The following is a 23,230-nucleotide window of genomic DNA, read 5'->3' as shown; positions in this document are numbered from 1 at the left end:
CATATGAACAGTTGCTAATAAAACAACCACTGTGCCATCTAAAATACTTTGCAGCATTTATCTATGACATATATTTATGAGGGTAGGGAAAGTCTTGTGATAAATAACAGATGTGATTAAGTCTTGTCCTCTGGAAGAGAAGAGCATGTCTAAGGAGAGATGGGGGGTAGGGAGTGAACAGGAGATGAGCTGTTTATAAATTCACTAACTCTGAAATCATAAATATCAGCAAAGTTTGGAACTGTTAATAGGTGATAGGGTTGACATTTGCAATGAGAGCTGTGTGCCATATGAAATTAGGGAGTGTGATGTGGTGACAGAAGTTATTCAGCGCCACTTTCATAGCAGACCTTTGCAAAAATAAATACTTTGTTTTATGTTGCAATGTAATAGCCTTGTTATCATTTAATAAAAATATTTTCTTTCCTTGTCACAAGAACAATTAGTCTTGTAGCTTATAACAACATTATCAACTTTTGTTTAGAAATGTAGATTCCAAGTTCAAATTCAGTCTGGGACAATGTACATAACTTGGAATTAGATACTTGATGTCAACTGGAAACTGAAACATTTTGTAAAAGTAGATATTTTAAATATCCACTGTAAAAATGAGGTTAATAATTTGGAAAATTTATCGTCTTATTATCAACAATTCATCTGACATTTAGATGTTTAAAAATCAGACATTTGATGACTATCTTTTTACATGACTAAGTCAGGAAGACAGGCAGTTTTCATGACCTTTATCAGAACCTTCAAAACTGGGGGAAAGAGGAAGTTATCCACACTCTATAGACCTGGCCTAAATGCTTGCTTACAGCTGTGTGGTTTCTACAAAAGAAATATGCAAGGTCTGGTACTTTATTTTATTGACCCTAGAAGGATGAAAGGTAAAGTTAACTTTGGCAAGATTTGAACTCTCTTTGTAAAGAGTCAGAAGAAGTATAGCAAGGCATTTTTTTATTTTCTAATATTCTAATGATTCTACTAACTCACCACCTTGCCATTAATAATGGTTTCAAATTTTGGCACAAGGTCAGCAATTTCAGGAGAACTCTAAGTCAGTTAAATTACTCTTAGTGCTCAATTGATACTTATTTTATCAACTTGAAAGGATGAAAGGCAAAGTTGGCCTTGGTGAAATTTGAACTCAGAACATAACGGTGGGCAAACTGTCACTAAACATTTTACCCAACATTCTAACAATTCTGCCAGCTCACTGTCTTATAACTTACCATTAATAATAATAATAATAATCCTTTCTACTGGAGGCACAAGGCCTCGAACTGTGGGGAGGGGACTAGTCAATTACATCAATCCCAGTGTCTCACTGGTACTAAATTTATCGATCCTGAAAGGATGAAAGGCAAAGTCGACCTCGGTGGAATTATTAATAATAATAATAATAATAATTCTACAGCTACAAAGCCTGAAATTTTAGAGGAAGGGGACTAGACAATAATGTTGACTCCAGTGCCCAACTTATTTTATTGACCCCCAAAAAGATGAAAGACCAAGTCAATATTAGTGACATTTGAACTCAGAACATAAAACTGGAAGAAATGCCACTAAGCATTTTGTCCAGCATGATAACAATTCTGTCTGCTTACCACCTTAATAATAATAATAATAATAATAATAATAATCCTTTCTACTATAAGCACAAGACCTGAAATTTTCGGGGAGGGGTTAAGTTGATTACCTCAACCGTAGTACTCAGCTAGTACTTAAATTATCAACCCTAAAAGGATGAAAGGCAAAGTCAACCTTAGCAGAATTTGAACTCAGAATGTAACAACAGACAATATACTGCCAAGCATTTCACCAGTGTACTAACAATTCTGCCAGCTCGCCACCTTAATGATAATAATAAGAATCTTTTCTATTATAGGCACAAAGCCTGAAATTTTGAGGGAGGGTACTAATCGATTACATTGACCCTAGTATTTCACTGGTACTTAATTTACTGACCCTGAAAGGATGAAAGGCCAAGTCAACATCAGAACTTAGCGACAGGTGAAATACCGCTAAGCATTCCATCCAGCATGCTAACAATTCTGCCAGCTCACCACGTTAATAATAATAATAATAATAATAATAATAATAATCTTTTCTACTCTAGACACAAGGTTTGAAATTTTGGAGGAGGGGACCAGTTGATTAGATCGACCGTAGTATGTGACTGGTACTTAATTTATCAACCCCAAAATGATGAAAGACAAAGTTGACCTTGGCAGAATTTGAACTCAGAATGTTGAGTGAGAAGAAATGCCGCTAAGCATTGCCTCCAGGCTATTCTGTCAGCTCACCACCTTAATAATAATAATAATAATATTAATAATAATAATAATAAATGTTTCAATTTTTGGCACAAGGCCTGAAATTTAGGGAGATGTAAGCTAATTGCTTTCATTGACTTTAGTACTTAATTGGTGCTTATTTTATTGACCCTGAAAGAATGAAAGGCAAAGTTGACCTTGGTGGAATTTGAACTCAGAGTGTAAAAAGCAAGAAGAAATGCCACTCAGCATTGCATCCAATGTGCTAATAATTTTGCCAGCTCACTATCTTAATAATGGTTTCAAGTTTTGGCATAAGGCCAGACTTTCATGGGAGGTGGTCAGTTGATTGTATCAACCCCAGTGCTCAACTGCTACTTATTATATTAACTCCAAAAGCATGAAAGGCAAATTTGGCATCAGCAGAATTTGAACTTGGAATGTAATGATGAATGAAATGTCACTAAGCATTTTGCCCAGCATGCTAATGATTTCTGCCAACTTGCCACCTTAATAATGATAATAATTATGCTTTCAAATTTTAGCACAAGGCCAGCAGGTTTTAGGGGAGGGAGTAGGTTGAATACATCAACCCCAGTACTCAACTGGTATTTATTTTATTGACCTCAGAAGGATGGAAGATAAAGTTGACCCAAGTAGCATTTGAACTCAGAATGTAAAACCAGAAGGAATACCACTAAGCTTTTCATCCAACACACTAATGATTCTACCAGCTTTCCACCTATAATAATAATAATAGTAATTACCTATGGTTTGTTGTGATAAAACTCACTCAGTCCACTCTGTGGAGTGGTTGGTACTAAGACGGGGCATCCGGCTATAAAATCCCTATCAAAACAGACAGCAAAGCATAGTGCAGTCGTCTGCCTAGCCAACTCCCATCAAACCATCCAACTCATGCCAGCATGGAAAGTGGATATTAAATGATGATTGATATATATATATATATATATATGTATACTGACAGATTTATCACTATATTTTTGTTCATAATACACATAGGTATACAATACATATAGAAAAAAGAAATCAAATGCATGGATACACCCATACAAATGAGAACATATTCATTCAAACATTGAAATAGATATTGACAGTAATCTAGGTCACTTTTGACGTAGTGAATGTTGTCTATATAGTGCCCACTGAGCCATTTGCTTCATAATCTGATAGTTATGTGGAGAGAGAACAACTGAATTAGGCGGGAAATAATGTTAAGTTTAAAAAGGTCTAAGTAATGTCCCATTTTATAGTTGTAAAAAGATGGTACAGTGTTGAACAATACTTTCATAATTAAACACTTCTTTCCAATAGTGACTCACATTATTGAATACTTTCATTTCTAAATATTCTTCGATGAAACATTTTCAATTAAGCTATGTCGTCAAGCATCAATATTCATTTTAATACCCAGTCACTTATGTGACTGGGTATTACAAACAAGGTTATTTGGTGGCTTTTGATAAGACATACTAGCTAACATGGATTTTGTTACTGTTAATACTGCTAGAAATGATCTGCTCAACAGATTTGATATAAGATTATGCATACCTTTTATTTTTAACTTGTTTCAGTCATTAGACTGCAACCGTGCAGGAGCACTGCCTTAAAGAATTTTTAGTCAAATGAATTGACCTCAGTACTTTTTTTGTTCTTTAGAAGAATGGCCATTCTCAGTATGTAGAAAAGGAGTTGATGTAAACTCTGTACACTACTCAATGTAAACTATGGACACACAAAATCTATTGTGGCATCACAGGTAGACTGTCAGAAAAATTAAGCCTCATATGTGACAGATGTGCTGGAGCACCATGTACTATACACCGGAAATAGATTCTTTTAAATGTCCTGATGGTTCACTAGAAATAGTTGATAGCTTATGTTATCTAGGAAATAAAATTAACAGGAAGGTGGTTGCTCTGAAAGTACAGTAGCTAGAATAAGAATGGGTTGAAAAAGTTCAGGAGCTACTACCACTGCTGGCAACAAAGGTCTTTTCCTTCAGATGGAAGAGCAGATTGTAGGACATTCATATTAGAACTATGATGCTGCATGAAAATGAAACATGGGCTGTGAATGTAGAGGGCTTGAGAAGACTGGAAAGAAATTAAGCTAGCATGTTCTATTGGATGTGCAATGTAATTTTACATAAATAACATAAGAAAAAGTAGTCATAAAATGGATCAGATGTAGTGTGCAAGAAAGCTGTGCTGGTAAGGACAAGTAATGCATATGGACAAGGACAACTGCATTAAGAAGCACTAATCACATGACATGGATAAAACTTACAGAAGAGGGAAACTCAGGAAGACATAAGATGAAGTGGTGAAGATTGAACTCAGGACTTTGAACCTCATGGAGGAGAGGACAAAGGACTAGAATGACTGGCGATATGTGGTGCTCCAGAAGACCTGGCCATTGTGGAAGCACAATGAGTATATATAAGCACAACTGGACCCCTTACCCTCTTTCCTCCTGAAACTATCCACACTATATATAATATCTCAAGCCTCAGTGTCCTGGTTCTGAAATTGTGAGTAGAATTGCACTCTTCATCGTTTTTTCCCTGATGGCACTTACCTTTCTCACTATCTGGAACTATTTCACTAAATATCCAGCTTTCATTTTACTGCAATCCTCTCCACTCACATTTTACATCAATCACCCTTTTGTACCACCAAATTATTTCTCCTCATTCACTGTTGCAAAAATATAAATAAGAAGTTTGTAATATTCTATTTTATTTTTAATTAATAAACATTTTTATTTTGAAAATTGGCCTTCATTTCTTAATTTTGTATAATTAAAGTCTGTCTGGAGCCTACTGATTCATTTGATTGAGCTTATCTCAGCTTCTTAGGCAGTTAATTGCGATCACAAAACTCCTTTCTGAATGGAACACCAGTCAATCACAAGGTTAACTCTTAACTACTGCTGCTGACATTTATTTTCAGACCTCTTTAGGACCAGAAGATATTCCAGCTCCCAACAGATGTTGACACTTCACAAGGGTAAAGTGATGCCAACAACAGAGTACTGCTTACACATCCTGGATTGTATCCAGAGAAGGGCCACACTGCTGATTGGTACTTCATCACCATAGGAAACACTCCAGCCTTTGTTTTACAGACATACTGTCTCCTCTCTCTGTCGTTTCTATTGTTACTATAATGGCATATACTTCTTGGAGTTGGCTTGCTTCATACCTCCTCCACTCAGGTACCCTCAACTCACACATCTCTCATTACCCTTGGGTGTGTCCAATCCCACTTTCCCCACATTAACCATTAGGTCCCCTCCTTCTTCCCAAGATCACCAGTCTTCTAGAATCTCCTCCCCATTCACGTTTTTCCAGTGGTATTGACTTGCAACAGCTCAAATGAAACATTAATAGCATTAATTCTCCAATCTCAGAGGGCCTGCATGAGTCATGTGTCCTGCCTCTTCTTCCAGACTCAGTAAGTAAAAAAAATCAGGGATTAAATGTGCTGTTCAGTACAAGAGTCAAACTCACAACTTCACAATTCTAAGTCCAACACATTGAGCATTGAGGAAATGACAAAGGACCAGGAGATGTGGTGATTTGCTGTACTTGATAAGATGCATCAAGCTAAGTAAAATCACTGTCTTCCACACATACAGGCTTGTCCTTCAGATGCCAGTGTGACTTAAAAGGCACCCATGCTGGTGCCACATAAATGCACTTGTGCCAGTGGCATGTAAAAAGTACTCAGCACATTCTGTTAAATGGTTGGTATTAAGAAGGGCATCTAGCCAAACCGCTAAGTTATGGGGATGAAAACACAGACACACACATATATACAATGGGCTTCTTTCAGTTTCCATCTACCAAATCCACTCACAAGGCTTTGGTCGGTCTGAGGCTATAGTAGAAGACACTCTATAGAGTTTAATTTCATGTAGCCACTTGTTGCCAACTTTTCTGCTCCACCCATACTGTTGTGGATATTACCCATTTTTCTGAGCTCTTTTCACAGCTATACCCAGTTTGAAATTTGCAAGGAAGGGAGTGGGGCTTGTTTGTAGTTTGTAGAGAAAACAAGGAAGGGAGTGGGGCTTGTTTGTAGTTTGTAGAGAAAACGTTAAACATGCCTGATAAAGAAACATGGAAGATTTTCCCTCTATTCATTACTAAATCTCTTTCCCACTTCTTCATTGTTAAAAGTAAAGAAGCTAGAAAAGATCAATCGTAATTCAGTCTAATTGTCATCTTAAATGACTGAGGTTTTCCTTTCCCTGTCTCTATCACTTGACTCCTTTTCTCAATGGTTAAGAGAGTAAAGGTACATGGCTCAGTGGTTAGGGGTATTCAGCCCATGATCATAAAATCATGAGTATGATTCCTGATGACGTGCTGTGTTCTTGCACAAGGCACTCTATTTCACCTTGCTGCAGTTCACTCAGCTGGCAAAAATGAGTTGTAGTTGTAATTCAAAGGGGCCAACCTTGTCACATTCTGTGTGAGGCTGAATCTCCTTGAGAACTACATTAATGGTATGCATGTCTATGGAGTATTCAGTCACTTGTGCATTAATTTTACGAGCAGACTGTTCCATTGATCAGATAAACAGGAACCTCATTGTTGTGAGAGATGGAGAGCCATTTTTTAAAAAGAGTGAAAGAAAAGGAATTGTTCCATATCAAACGGCAAAAATGTTGTGTTTTGTATAAGCAGTGATATAGTTGCTATTCCGTCATGTAGTGACTTCACCCTCAACTCATGCTCAGTTTGATAATAATAGCCTGCGCATTGGTGTTTATCTAGGAACTTGGCCTCCAGATCTGTAAGACTCATGAATGCCACTGTTATGATCAGTTTAACACCCATAGTGACCCTAACAACTAAAAGGATTTTCCTGCCCCAATATAGGATCTTTATTCTTTTTCTTCCAACAACTTGAAGGTTTATCTTGCTCCAGTCCACTCAGCTGGCCAAAAGGAGTTGTAGCTGTAATTCAAAGGGACCAGCTTTGTCACATTCTGTGTGAGGCTGAATTTCCCTGAGAACTACGTTAATGGTATGCATGTCTGTGGAGTACTCAGCCACTTGCATGTTAATTTTATCCTTGTGTGGTAATGAAAAGTGAAAGTGACATCCAATATTTGTTGTAGTTATTTGTCTTTGATTTAACAAAGTGCCTCTATATCTATGTATCTACTTTTTTTTCAATGTATGTATCAATCTACTCTGGAAATACTGATAAACATTAAGAAACAGAACATGAACGCTACCTTCCTTTCAGTTACCACTCACCGTCTCTCTTTCTGTCTCACTTCCTCTTTCCCACTTTTAATTTAACACTGTATGTATGTACGTATGTATCTACTTTTCTTTCAGTGTATGCATCAGTCTACTCTGAAAATACTGATAAACATTTAAAAACAGAAAAAGGAATGCCACCTTCCTTTCAGTCACCACTCTCTGTCTCTCTCTCTCTCTGTCTCTCTCTCTCTCTCTCTCTCCCTCTCTCACTTCCACTCTGTCCCTCCTCTCTCCCACTTTGCCACTCATTCCAACTATACCTCCTCTGCTTAACACCTTTTATTTCTCTTTTTCTTTGTACCTCTCCCTTCAACCTTTTTACCTCTTCCTTTAAAGTAAGTGTGATACACACAAGTACGAACATACATACATAAAAAAACAAAAGTTAGCATATGAATATTATCGATGATGATATTACTCTCAGTGGCCTCAGCAGATTTTCAACATATGTCATATGACAGGTAACACTCTAGTATATATTATAAGTAATCAGATATGGTGACAAGTTTGATGAATAAGAATATATAGTAGCTGTATTGTGTTCATGGCCAAACATTTAACTCAAATAAACCAGTTCGGGCACCATATGGGAATGGAACCTGTTTTTCATTTAGTTCTCTCAGAAGAACTGAACCATGTAAAATAAAGGTAGGTGAGCAGAGACTCACAAATAAATCAATTTCATATATAATCTGCATATATATGTTTTTATGTATATTGTTAGATTAATAATGTTGACTCATATCTTTTATGAATTCATACATCTGTTCATCTAGTTTCCCTTGCTATACTATTATAATGCACTGACATGTTCAGACTAGTGCTTTCATCTTGGTTGTATCATACCCCTGACTTCCTTCAAGTGCATGCTATATTTGTTAATATTTTCCTAGTGGTTAGTATTATCTGACTGACTCAGGTATTGAACTCACACCCACTAGTTAAACATTTAGAACTTAACCAATGTTCTGTAGGACAATTTTCTATAGTGATGAAAATTAGGAACTTTAAACCTAAAATTATACATCTTTGGAGTTGTGGGTTTAATATTCTCTGTTAGGCTTCCATGTGGTGTTTGTCTCCATTCTAGACCAACTAAGAGGGTTATCAGAACTCAGAATGTGTACTGAGTACTTCAGTTGTTTCCTATCATGACTTTGTCCCATAACAGTTGGCAATGTCCATTTCATCATCATCTTCATTTAACGTCTGTTTTCCATGCTGGCATGGGTTGGGTACTTCGACTGGGGTCTGGGAAGCCAGGAGGCTGCACCAGGCCCCAATCTGACCTGGCAGTGTTTCTACAGCTGGATGCCTTTTCTAACACCAAGCACTCCGAGAGTGTAGTGGGTGCTTTTTACATGCTACTGGCACAGGGGCCAGAGGAGCTGGCATTGACCATGATCGGATGGTGCTTTTTACATGCCACTGGCATAGAAGCAAGTCAAAGTGGCACTGGCATTGGCCACGTTCAGATGGCGTTTTTAACGTGCTACCGACATGGGGCTCTCACAACTACAATTTCCATTTGATTTGATTTTGATATTGTTGTTAATGTTGATGTACTTGACTCAATAGGTCTCCTCAAGCACGGCATGTCACCCTTCGATCCAAGGTACTTTTGAGTGGGCTAGTTATGCAGCACTGGTGTAGGTTACAGCTGTGGACTCACTTTATTTTCCGGGTCTTCTCAGTCACAGCATACCTCCAGAGGTCTCAGTCTTTTGTCATTGCCTCTGTGAGGCCCAACATTCGAAGGTCATGCTTCACCACCTCATCCCATGTCTTCCTGGGTCTCTCTCTACCCTGGATTCCTTCCACTGTTTGGGAGTGGCCCTTCACACAGCTCTCCTCATCCATCCGCAACACATGACCATACCAGCACAAACGTCTCTCTTGCACACCACATCCAATGCTTCTTGTGTCCAACATTTCTCTCAGGGCGCTTACACTCTGTCATGTATGCACACTGACATTACACATCCAACGGATCATGCTAGCTTCATTTCTTTTGAGCCTACATGTCTTCAGTAGTCATGGCCCATGTTTCACTGTCATGAAGCATGGCAGTTCGCACACATGCATCATACAATCTACTTTTCACTCTGAGCGAGAGGCCCTTTGTCACCAGTAGGGGTAGAAGCTTTCTGAACTTTGCCCAGGCTATTCTTATTCTAGTGGCAACACTCTTCGAACATCCACCCCCACTACAGACTTGGTCACCTAGGTAGTGGAAGCTATCAACTACTTCTAGTTTCTCCCCCTGGCATGTGATGAAGTCTGTTTTCTGAGCGTCTGTAGTGTTTATTGCCCCTGTGCATCCGCTGCATGTGAAAGCAATCTTCCTGGTTAATCTTCCTTTGATGTTGCTGCACCTCTTATGTGTCCATAGCTTACACTGGGTACATCTTATGGAATTTCTACCTACACCTTTTCTACAGATCGAGCAGGGCCACCTACCTGAAGGGGTGTGTGATATATTTGCCTTCCTACTTACTAGAACTTTGGTCTTAGCAATATTGACTCTAAGGCCCTTCGATTCTAAACCTTGCTTCCACACTTGAAGTGTCTTCTCTAGTTCTAGAAGTGCTTCTGCTATGAGGGCCAAGTCATCAGCATAGAAGAGTTCCCAAGAGCAACCTGTCTTGAATTCCTCTGTTATTTGCCTGGAGGACTATAATGAAAAAGAGGGGGCTGAGGGCTGAACCTTGGTGGACTCCTACTTCTACCCAGAATTCTTCACTATACTCATTTCCAATCCTAACCCTACTAAAGGTGTCACTGTATAGGGCCTGCACAGCCCTTATTAACCACTTGTCGATCCCCAGTTTCTGCATCACCCACTAGACAAGGGATCTGGGGACCCTGTCAAAGGCTTTCTCCAAGTCAACAAAAGCCAAGTACAAAAGTTTATCTTTGGCTAGATATTTCACCTGCAGTTGCCATACCAGGAATATAGCATCAGTGGTACTTCTACCTGGCACAAAACCGAACTGCATCTCATCTAAGCAGACTCTCTCCCTAATTAGTTGGGCTGTGACACTCTCCGTGACCTTCATCACCTGATCCAGCAGTTTGATACCCCTGTAGTTATTTCTATCTAAAGCATCACTTTTACCTTTGTAGCAGTTGACTATGGTGCTGCTACACCAGTCATTGGGTATGACTGTATCATGAACCATCTGGTTTACAATACGGGTGACTAGGCCATAGCCCACACCACCAGATATTTTAAGTATCTCAGCGGTTATTCCTGATAGGCCGGGGGCTTTTCCTGGCTTCATATCCTTAATTACTTTATCTACTAGGGTGTTGTCTATTTGGATAGTTGGTCCCTCTACAGGATCAACATTTGGCAGGCTCTCCTTCTCCCATTCATTCTCCACATTCAGCAGCCTTTCATAATGGCTTCTTCGAGCCTCTTTCTTTTCCGAATCATTAAAAGTAAGTGCACCATCATCCATGCGGACACATTTCTCTCCTGTGACATCACAATTTTCTCTCACACACTGTCTTATGATCCGAAGTACTTCAGTTCTTTGGTCCTCATGTCGCTGGACATTAGCAAACTTCTTTTCTGCTTCACCCTTGGCTATGTATACCTGTCGCCCAGCCTCCCTTTTGGCTATCTGGTACAGTTCCCTGCTACCCCAACACTTCCAGGCTTTCCAGGCCTGTTTCTTTGCTCTGATGGCTTTGTCTACCATATTATTCTACCACCACATTACTCTAGGTCTGGAAGGGACTTTGGTGTGCAGACTTGGTGTGTGGCACTCAGTAAGCTGTACCGTAAGAATTTCCAGCTACCTTCTGTGTCCGAGGACTGTAGTTCCACAAATTATCAGCCATACTTGATTTTACTATCTCACCACAGATTGCGGCTTTTTGGAGTCCCTCTAGCCTTACTGTTTGGAAACAGATAGTATCATCTTTGTATTCACTGCCACAGCTGAATAGATGGAATGTCTGCATTTCTTTATTATAATCTCTTCTGAAGGAGGATCTGTTCAGGAGAGAAGTCCCTAAAAGCAGACCTGTTTTTGAAATTATCATGATGGTGCATGGATCACAGATCTGAATTTTTTCCAACATGCCTTTAATATTAAACAGATCACAGCAGGTTTCTAACGTTCTTGATTCCTTGTATCTCTGCTCCTGGAATGAGCAAGTAAGTTTAGTTCTTAGAACATTCAGAACATCTTCCTTCTCAGGTGTGAATCGTTTTGAAGATCTTTCTGAAGTCTCATGATCCAGCAGTACATGTGCTTCTTCCAGATGAGACCAGGTTAAAAAGATGTTGGCTACATATCTCAATTAGGTGGTTGGCTTAGGTAGCATTGTTTCCTAATACCATTTCTGCAAACTATACATCAACCTCTTTCTTCCTAAATAACTTATATCTTTTACTCTTTTACGTGTTTCAGTCATTTGACTGCAGCCATGCTGGAGCACCACCTTTAGTCGAGCAAATCGACCTCAGGACTTATTCTTTGTAAGCCTAGTACTTATTTTATCGGTCTCTTTTGCCGAACCGCTAAGTTTCGGGGACGTAAACACACCAGCATCAGTTGTCAAGCAAAGCTGGGGGGGGGGGGGGGCAAACACAGACACACAAACATATACACACACATACATATATATATATATATATATATAGTGATACATTTTGAGAAGATATCTTCTCAAAATGTATCACTTTAACTTTGTATCTCTACCTGTAAAACAGCTGTGATATCTTGTTTTTTAGTGTAATTTTGCTACCTCTGGTAACTATTAATGTATTTAAATTATCGAAAGTTTTAATAACTGAGATAATATTAATATATACATAAACTAATATATATATATATATATATATATATATATATATATATATATATATGTATATATACATATATACGACAGGCTTCTTTCAGTTTCCGTCTATCAAATCCACTTACAAGGCTTTGCTCAGCCCGAGGCTATAGTAGAAGACACGGTGCCACACAGTGGGACTGAACCCAGAACCATGTGGTTGGTAAGCAAGCTACTTACCACACAGCCACTCCTGCACCTATCTCATGTCATTTCTTTCACTAACCACCTCTATCTTGTACCTGCCCCTATGAAAGACATTCATAAGAATATGTGATTGAAGGCAACATTGTTACCAAAGGTGATCATTACGGAAAGCTTGTATCAAGAATTGAACTGAGATCAGATACTACCAGTCTCCCTTACATGCTTGTAGCTTCCAGTCTTAGTGGCCTTCACAACAACAGTCAACAGATACTGAAGTCAATCAGTGAATACAATAGGTCTGTCCACTCTGATCTATTTGCATATGGATAATTATATGTAACACTGCATAGATTGATGCAGATATAGTAACAACATAGAAAAATGGTATCTGCATTGTGCACACTGAAGTTTTCCAGTGCTAAAATTTTCTTCTTAGACTTATACATCACCTAGATACATAAGTTAGACACGTTTATAGATATACACATGTTTTAGATCTTATTAATTTTCAAAATCATAATTATTCATTACTATCAACAATGTCAACAGCGGTAGAACAAAGCAAAAATAGTACATTAAAGTTGTGTATCATCAGAAATTATTTAAAATTTTAATAGCTTAAATAACAATGTGTTATATGAGTCTATGTAATATTGTAGCATTCAAGCATTGTGTTTTTGATTTGGCTTGAAATAGAATCACGAGCTTTAGAAATAGGATCCAACTATTCAAATTTGCCACTGAGTAATTTTTGACTTAATGCATTACCATAAAAATTGTTAATGTCAACATAATTGCCAGATAGGAGGAAATATAGGTATTTGGTATATCAGGAGTGTTGGCAGTTACCACCTGTTCATTAATAAAGGTCATTTCATTTCAAATTGTCAGTTCAAACTGTCAGTGGGAGCCTTACTATGGTTAAGAGCAGATTTCTAACATACTGTACCACATCTGAGCTAACCTCTACCAGAGTTTACATTCTAAAGGCCTCAATGTGGGTCAAACTTTGGGTGATATAATAATGGAACTCTTTAAATACTTGACATAATTCTCATGTGTTTCTATCGTCCTTTGCTGCTATTTCGATTCTCTTGTGGTGAAGCTAGTCACTTATTTGACCACTTCCAGCTGTAGATCATATAAAGAACTCCTTCGCACATGGTTTCTCTCAAATCTTCTCATCTTGCCCTGCTATTTGACACCACTTATGAATTAATCTATACAGGTCCTTTAAATATGCAGTTGAATCCATAAAAATAATCATAATTCAACTTTTCAGGAGAATACAACTAGCAAACCACTACTGATTGGCTTGTATAATGGCACTTCCTCTGTGATACCTGATCTAATTACACTGATCAGGTGTAGTTAAATATGCAGTTGGGTCCATAAAAGTAATTGTAAATTGATAAAAAAGCTAGGTTTCACTCAATGTAAAAAAAAAAAGTGCATCTAGATGTTTTTAGTTGTACCCACAAAAAAGTGTAAATAATTATAGACTCAAATGCTTTCAAGTTCAAAAAGTTCCATGAGAATAAATACTTGGGTTTAGTTTGCTAATCAAAATGGCTCATTTAATTATATAAATACATTGTATGTCCAGTATTTCAAACTCAGTTTTTGCATAGTGTAAAATTTTTAGAACATTTAATAATAGAGATGAAATTATTTTGTTGCATCTTGGAAGGGTCATTATAAGAAACATACACACAAGTTCTATTTGATTATTTTTATCATTAATTAATTAGTAAACCAATTAACCAATCAATTGTTCGATGAATCAATCAATTAGCAGGTTCATCAGAGCCCTTTTGTTCCCATTCATGGCCTCATCATTGACATGTCCTTGTTAATCCAGGTCTGTCTGTCATCTAGTTTTCAGATTCTATATTATGACAACTACATGAATCTACACTTATAAGTGAATGAAAACTATCACTTAATAAGACTATGCATGTAAAATGCCACTGCTGCCACTACCACCACCACCACCACCTTTACTGTATTATTTAATGCAGCTCATTTGTCCATTGTGAAAAGAACGCCATATCCTACGTGGTGAACTTGTGCAAATGCAACAAAAGCACTGTTATACAAACAACTTTTCTACAGTTAAACAAGTGTTGGGTGTTGTTTCAAATAACAATGATCAGAAAAGAGTGTCAACAACAGGCTCATGGACCACTTTCAGCCTCAATCCTTTAGCATTCGAATTTCTTTGTCAAATGTATTGCTAATTTATTCACATCGTTTTGAATTAATCACATTATTTTGTAGTTTCAAAATTTCAATGGTGCATTTGTATAGTTTTAGAATGACATTGTTGGGTAAGTGTGAGAGGTTGAATCTGGTCAGTTTTAATATAAAACAGGTAAAATATTTGAAAGAGGCAGTGGTACACGAAGTGAGAAAGGAGGAAGAAGAAAGGCGGAATGTACATTTGGTGCAATGCAGTCAACAGGGGCAGTGCCTGAGATGGGAGGAAAACGTGGTCAGTCACAGAATCTCATGGAAGGAACTTTGGGCTTGGGAACAAGCAAGAACAGCCTTCCTGATCAAGTCTACCTTCGACGTTCTACCCTCACCGGCGAACTTAGTTCGATGGAACATAAAAACAACCGATGAATGTGGATGCGGGGAGAAAGCGAAGGTGAGACACGTTCTGTCAAACTGCAGACTAGCACTGGAAAGGTATACATGGCGCCATAATCAAGTCCTTGGCGTCATAAGTGCAGCACTCAAGGAGAAGATCGAGGGATACAACAGAGGAGAGTACCCCAAAGTGGAAAAGCGCAGGAAAATATACTTCCAGAAGGAGGGAAAAGGACATAAGATCAGGCCTCCAAATAAAATATATGAGATAGACGAAAGATGGAAGGGATACTGGGAGTTGGCCACGGATTTGGGAAGTCTAGCAATTTTTCCACTTATAAAAACAACAAAAAGACCAGACTTAGTCATATGGGACACAAAACAGAGAATAGGAATCTTGCTAGAACTGACAGTACCATGGGAAGAAAACATCGACAATGCAGAGAAACGAAAGGAGAAGAGATATTAAAAACTAATCAAAGAGTGCAGAGAACAGAGATGGACTGTCGAGTACTACCATCTGACAGTGGGGGCTAGAGGCTTCATTGAAAGAAAAATGACAACGCTATTCAAGAGAAGATTTGCGTTTTCAAACTCGGAACTTAGAAAACTGATAAGGAGGATACAGGAGGCGGTCGAAAAAGCCAGCTTCTATATATGGCTGAAGCGGGAAGACCGAATATGGCTTGAAAGTCATAACAAGTCTAGGTGAGACAGGCTGACACTGAAGTGGCTTCGCGCCCTCCATTGTCAGTTAAAGTTCAGACAGTGTCATGTGACAACTTGCTGGAGCCTAGCAGCGGGAAGTTTAGACAGTGTCATGTGACAACTTGCTGGTGCTGCCTACTGGACCCTAGCAGCGGGAAATTTAGACAGTGTCACGTGACAACTAGCTGGGGCTGCCTGCTGGAGCCTAGCAGCAGATATAAAAAGGGGAACTTGACACGACGATCAGTCGGACGCTGACACTCGTTGATGCTGCATTGAAGAGGCCAGGGAATAGAAGAAAGAAGACATGCACCCAACACCAGAGCTGAAGACACCTCCGAAAGGAGGGGCCCCGCCACGTCAAAACGGTAGAGGAGTAGGGGCCGAAACCGGACGTGGTTCCTCCTGATGATGTCTTCAGCTAACTGGATCCTATAAAGGAGCTGTTGTGGTAGCAGACCACGAAACATGGTTGAAATTCCTCCAGGTAAAATATTTGTGCTAGACATGGTCGAATCAAATGCTAAAAAGTTAATGAAGTTGGAAATAGGAATAGTGGTTATATTGTGGAATCAAGTATTATAACATTATCGAATGATCAGTGTTGGTTTGTAATCAAAGAATTCTTACAGAGATATATTCAAGCTATGTGGTTCAATTTTTACAACACTGAACAAAATATTAAATAAGAAAAAAAAACAAAAAAACCCATCAGAGAGTGAATATTGGTAATAAACTCTTAATGCAAGCATAGTGCCAACACATTTGACCCGCTTGTTGTATTTCAGATTCTTTCTCAGAAATTTTAAAGCTAAACACTTCTTGCTATGTGTGATAATTTGCTTTTATCCTGCTCAAATACCAGAAAGTTTACTAAAACAATGAATGCTCTATTTTGGAGTTCTTTATCATTTAAAGGCATTTACACCTGAAGATATTGTAAAGATGTCACCAAATTGTGTCAAATCAGATCCAGGAGATTTGTAAGAAAGTTACAGTGAAGAATTTGTACAATTTAAAGCTAACATTGATTTTCATATTGATTCCAAGCAAGAGCTTGTAAAGTTAGAGTTTTATTAATTGATGACTGTCAATTCTTTCAACCTTTGTTTCCAAAGCTAGAAGTCTTGCACATCTTTTTGTCACTCATAATTACCAACTGTAATTACCAACTGTAAGCAGTCATTTTCAAAACTGAAAAAGATTTAAAATGAACTAAGGACTATCTTGGGTCAAAATGGTTGACCAATCTCACTGGAATGAACATTGAACATAAACTTACCTATGAAACTGATAGTCCCACTGCCAACAGATTTGCTCATACTAAATCTAGAGCATGTAACTTTTAAATTCTAGCTTATTATGTAAGTAAGAGCATTAATATTTATAAGTATTTCTTAATTCATGCTACAAGCTGGTACTACATTAATCCAGTTCTAGAGTTGGCTGCTTTTCCTAACAGGTTCAACAGGTACATTGGGTATCTTTTAATTTGAAGTTTAGACTATGTCATCCAAACAATATAACAAATGTAAATTTTAAACATACAATAATATGACAAAGAAGAATATGATCATAGACATTATAGCAATAACAAGACACATGGTGAGAGAAAGAAAGTGTCTAGAAGGCAGCCTACTTGCTGAGTAAGACACTTTCAATTCAATAGAACCACTCATGTGGTAAACTCTCTGTACAACAATGACTACCTAATAAAGGCAGCAAGCTGGCTGAATCCTTACTGTACCAAGCAAAATGCTTAGCAGTATTTAGTCTGCTTTATGTTGTGAGTTCAAATTCTGCCATGGTGGGCTTTGCCTTTCATCTTTTCAGAGTTGATAAAATAAAAGGTCAGTTGAGCACTGGGGTTGATGTAATCCACACACAGTACACGACAATAACCCGGCTACAATGATCTGATGCATGCTTGCCCAAACTGACAAAGATATCAAGGCAAACTGTCCAGACATAATAATAAAGGACTGGAAAACAAACACATGTGCATTGTTAGATATTATAATTTCTTCCAACAAAAATACTGCACAAAAAACGCAGAAAAACTATCAAAATACAACACTTTCTGATGTAGTAATGGTTATTAAACTGTAGGTACAGTTGTGGCTCTGAAGTTAAGAAGTTCACTTTACAACTAGATGGTTCTGGGTTCAGTTCCACAACATGGCACCTCTGGTAAGTGTCTTCTATTATAGACCCATGTCCACCAATGCTTTGTAAGTGAATCTGGTATCTAGAAACTGTGCAAGAGCCTGTCATACATATATGTGTTTGTGCATGTGTGAGAGTCCACACAATTTGTGGCAATAAGATTGTTGTTTTTATGATGTAGCTGGACACATAACTGCAATTGTTGTTGCTATTACTACCTTAGTTAGAAGTAATAGTAGAAGCAGTGGGTACTGTGTTTAATGTCTTTTTCATTTTGAACTTACAGCTTGCATTTGTTTTCTTTTTTGAACTTTGAACTATAACAGGAAAGTTATATGTGAACACAAGGACAGGGTGGATCTCGCCCATTCTCATACCTCTCTCTATACATCTCTTACCATCCTTTCTTCTTCTTCTTCATTTTCTCTTTAAAATCATTTGGCTCTACTAGAGGCCAGCAAAATGGAATGCTCCACCTTCTGGTTACTTTTGAAACAATGCACAGCAAAAAAGTGCAATAAAAAAATCTGAAACAGATGAATAATTCTTTTGAACATTAGTAATTGACTGAGAGAGAGATAGGTGTGTCGCTGTATGTGTGAGACAGGGAGTGTAAATTTTATTTACTTTTTCTCGCACCTTTTTTAAGTGAGTGTGTCTTTAACTGAGAGAGAGAGAGTTTGTTTAAAATGGGCAGGATCAGTCACACATGCACACAAACACACATCAAATGTGAAAATATTATCAAGGGGCTAGCAGAAAACTGCCCAGAGGGTGGTCTTTCTGCTAGTAATAATAATAATCCTTTCTACTAAAGGCACAAGGCCTGAAATCTGGAGGGAGGGGACTAGTTGATAACATTGATCCAAGTGTTTCACTGGTATTTAATTTATCCTCTGACCTCTACTGGACGTCTTTCTCCTGAGCACCTCCAATGGCTTACTATATGGAATGCTCCCCCATCCCTATCTAGTGTTTATCTCCTATGGGATGTAGTGATTATGTAGCACATAAAATGATGGTGTAGTGTATGCAGGTTGAAGGCTATTGTATGTTTACAAGGTCTGCCAAATGTGAGCTTTCTTTTCAGATGCATGATGCTGCTGTCCTCCATCCCAGGTCTCGTGGGCCCACACTTTTCACACCCTCAGAGTTGGCACACTGAAAGGTAGGTCTAGTGAGATTGTTGAGATGCTTGAACGGAGACGTGTAGATTTGTGCTGTATCCAAGAAGTAAAGTGGAGAGGAAGTTCTGCTAGGTTCCTCACAGGCAAGGAACACAAGTATAAGATTTTCTGGGTATGAAACACTGATGGGATTGGAGAAATGGGTTGATAAGGTAATCGAGGTAGTCAGAGTCTGTTATAGAATACTTAAGCTTAGATTAGAGCTGCAACATGGATTAGCAACCATTGTCTCAGCATATGCCCCTCGGCCAAGACTACCTGATGAACAGAAAGACTGATTCTATGACACCCTCTTGCAGACTACCTCGTCGACAAGTGATAGGGACCTTTTCTTTGTGGCTGGTGACTTCAATGGGCATGCTGAACAACATCCAGGGAGCTTCCATGGATGTACATTGTAGCTATGGATTTGATTCCTGCAATGAGGAGGGAACCAGGCTACTGGAGTTCTGTGATGGAAATGATCTTATGATCTGTAATACTAACTTCAGGAAACCTGCCAGTCACGTGTGCACCTATCAGTCTGGTGGACACACAAGCCAGATTGACTATATTCTTGCCAGGAAATGGGAAAGATGGCTACTTATAAATGCCAAAACCTTCCCAGATGAAGAATACATCCCACAACATAGGTTAGTGGTTAGTGACTTCAGGTTCAGGGCTAAATGACTGCCCAGATGATGACCAGCATGGAAAAGGGTCTGGAAACTTAAGGATCCTGTGAATGGACAGAGATTTAGAAATGTATTACTTGAAGTTTTTGATGAAAAAGAGGAGGATATAGCATTACATAATGTGGAAGATAACTAGAGGTTCCTATGGGACAACTTGTTCTGGGCTACTGACCAGATCTGTGAATAGTGCAAAGTGCCTCCTCAACCTAAGGTAATGGGGTGGTGGAACAATTCAGTTGATAGGTTCATTAGGGAAAAGAAATAGGTATGGAAGAACTGGAAGAGTGGTGGTAGCAGGGAACTGTATTAGATAACCAGAAGAGAAGCTAGAAGACAGGTTTACTTAGCCAGAAGGGTACAGTCGAGTGTTACATATGGATGAGGACAGCTGTGGGAAGAAGTGTCACACCCTAACAGTAGAGGGAGCCTGTGGAAAAGGTAGACCCAGGAAGACCTGGGATGAGGTGGTAAAGCACAACCTTTGAACGTTGGGCCTCACAGAAGCAATGACAAGCGACCAAGACCTTTGGAGATATGGTGTGCTTGAGAAGACCTGGTAAGCCAAGTGAGATCGTAGCTGTGGCCTATGCCAGTGTTGCAAAACCAGCCTATTTAAGAGTACCCTTCAATCGTTGGTCTACATGTGCTTGAGAAAACCTGTCGAGTCAAGTGAAATCATTGTTGTGGCTGATGCCAGTACTGCCTGACTGGCACCAGTGTTGGTGGCATGTAAAAAGCACCATACGAGCATGGTCGATGCCAGTGCTGCCTGACTGGTTCCCATGCCGGTGGAACATAAAAAGCACCATTCGAGTGTAGTCGATGCCAGTGCCACCTGAGTGTGCCAGTGGCACTTTAGAAGTACCATTCGAGTGTGGTCGATGCCAGTGCTGTGTGGCTGGCCCCCATGCTGGTGACACGTAAAAACACCCACTCCACTCTTGAAGTGATTGGTGTTAGGAAGGGCGTCCAGCTGTAGAAACCTTGCCAGATCAGATTGGAGCCTGGTGCAGCTTCCTGGCTCGCCAGTCCTCAGTCAAACCGTCCAACCCATGCCAGCATGGAAAGTGGACATTAAACGATGATGATGATAAATAATTATAATATAAGTATATATTATGAGTGTTCACTGGAAAAAAATATTAAAATATAAATTTTAAGCAAAATGACAAAATGTAACTTTATATTGCTCAACTGGAATCTGTTAAAATTTATTTCTTACAGACATAAAAGTATAAATTTATGAGGAGAAACTGGCATGTTGCAACTTTCTTGCTTTTTCTCAAGAATATAAGAAATATACATGATGTGGAAAGGCTACAACCAAGAACTAAGTGACTTGTTTTGGATTTAACCTCTACAGCACATACAATGCAAAGTTTTTTAATGTTAAGCTGAAGTTGGTTAGTAATAAATTAGTAGTAAACTATCTCATAAATTGATATCTGTTAATGTTAAATCATTTCCTCAGGGAGTTAATCTTGCTGAAAGTTTTGACTGACATCAGAGTCTTGTGAATTAAAATTTTTTTACTGCAAGATAAGCAGTTTCTTATGCTTTATGGATAAGCTACATCAAGACAAGAAACTCGTTGAATCTTAGGATCAAGTAATTCCAGTTCCTCAAATGTATTTTTTTCAATGTCATAGGCATAAAGATTTGTTTTTTCACCACCTATAATATAGATTTTATTTTCAAGTTGTGTTGCATGTGACTGAAGAAGGCCATATTCCAATGGTGTGCTAATAATCTCAGTCCATTGGTTAGTTTCAGCATCATAACATTCATTTGTTAAACAATCTTTAAAACCGATTTCATTATCTCGGGTGTAACCACCTAATACAAATAACTTGTTGTCGATAGCCATCATGCAATGCCTTTGATGAGGGTAAAGCATTTCTGCTTTTGTTTCCCAGGTTTTTGTACTGAAACTGTAGACATACAAAAATGAAACAGGTACTGTATTTTCAGGATTATCTGTAATGCCACCACTACAGTACAAACAGTCATTAGCAAAGGCACTGGCATGATCAAATATACCGAGAGGTAAGTCAGGAATAGCCACCCAAACATTTTCTTCAGGGAAATACATCTCACAGTTTTGGAGAATAACTTCCACTTCGTTGTTGTCTACAAACATATGGTTGATGCCACCCAAAACAAACAGATTGTGGTCAGAGCTGCACATTGCAAAAGAAACTCGAGGGTTTTGCATTGAAGCAATTTCAGTCCAAGTTCTAAAGCGAGGGTCATACATAAACACACAATTTGAACTGCAATAATTGGTAGTATAACCTCCAGCAACAAACAAAAAGTTTCCAAGCACTGTTTCTCTTGTATGCTCATACCGAATGTGCAGAGGAGAATCTAATTCTTCAACACAAAGTCCAGGGTTATCTGGATCTTTGTATGCAATGTTTGTGCACATGTCATCCGGAAAGAAAATCATGGTCAATACACTGTGTGCTCCTCTTGGAAGAAACTTATCATCATTCTGAAGACATTGTGCTTGGATGCATAAGGCATAATTCTTTGCAAATTCTACCTCGTTGTGAATTTCTTCAAGCTCGTGCACTAAATCAGGAATTGATTCTAGTTCTTCAAGCTCCATAAGCGAAAATCGTATTTCTTTAAGAAGTGGCAACAGAGAAGGTTTGCGAGTGCAAGGATCTTCATCAACCCAATCAAGGATAAGTTTAAAAAGGAAATGTTCATGAGCTTCCACATATATATCACATTGAAGAAATGCTAAGAGGAGGTTTTCCGGAAGATTCTGTATGAACTTGGGCTGTTCTACTAACTCATTAATACTTAAAGCAAGTACTTGAAGAATATCAGGTTGTAAGTCTCCAAGAGCAAATTTATCTGCTAGGTTTTGCACATAGGTATAATTTTCTAAACTCATGTATTCTACCAGGAAGTTGCAGCACACATCAACAATCCAGTCAGCTTGGAAGAATCGGGCTACTTCTAAGACATCTTCAATGTTTTCCGGACTAATTGTAATATTACCATGGTAGAAGTAGTCTAAGATTGCAGAAAATCCCTTGGGACTGATATCTTTAATTTCAATAGCATCTTGTTCTTTTTCCTTCATATCATGGTGGAACATAGCCGAAAAGTAATCGCTGGCTTCAGAAAGAACTTGTTTATGCACTCGGAAACTTGTCCCGCCAACAGACAACTTGATATCACATTTTGAATCATAGATCTTGTGCGGAAACTTCTGGTAGTTTTTATTTATATATTTGATTTTGTTTTGAGAAATCTTCATACAATCCATTGCTGGTATATTATTTATGTTTAAGTTTTTGC

At 38.5% G+C, this 23,230-nt stretch overlaps 1 protein-coding gene across 8 annotated transcripts in view; it reads right to left on the bottom strand.

Moving 5' to 3' along the window:
• Window positions 1–21,095: 21,095 nt before the first annotated feature.
• LOC106869343 (kelch-like protein 26) overlaps window positions 21,096–23,230 on the bottom strand; it is a 94,748-nt gene continuing 92,613 nt past the window's right edge. For all 8 annotated transcript variants that reach the window (XM_052972077.2, XM_089361517.1, XM_052972074.2 and 5 more), the window contains one exon: window positions 21,096–23,230. This exon is cut by the window's right edge and continues 31 nt beyond it. In XM_052972077.2, coding sequence (XP_052828037.1) covers window positions 21,474–23,198 — 1,725 coding nt within the window. In that variant the 5' untranslated portion in view covers window positions 23,199–23,230 and the 3' untranslated portion in view covers window positions 21,096–21,473.

This window comes from Octopus bimaculoides, chromosome 1 (genome assembly GCF_046866305.1).
Source record: "Octopus bimaculoides isolate indiv1 chromosome 1, ASM4686630v1, whole genome shotgun sequence".
Lineage (NCBI taxonomy): Eukaryota > Metazoa > Mollusca > Cephalopoda > Octopoda > Octopodidae > Octopus > Octopus bimaculoides.
Note: the sequence above shows the minus strand (reverse complement) of the source record. Positions and strands in the feature narration are given on the sequence as shown.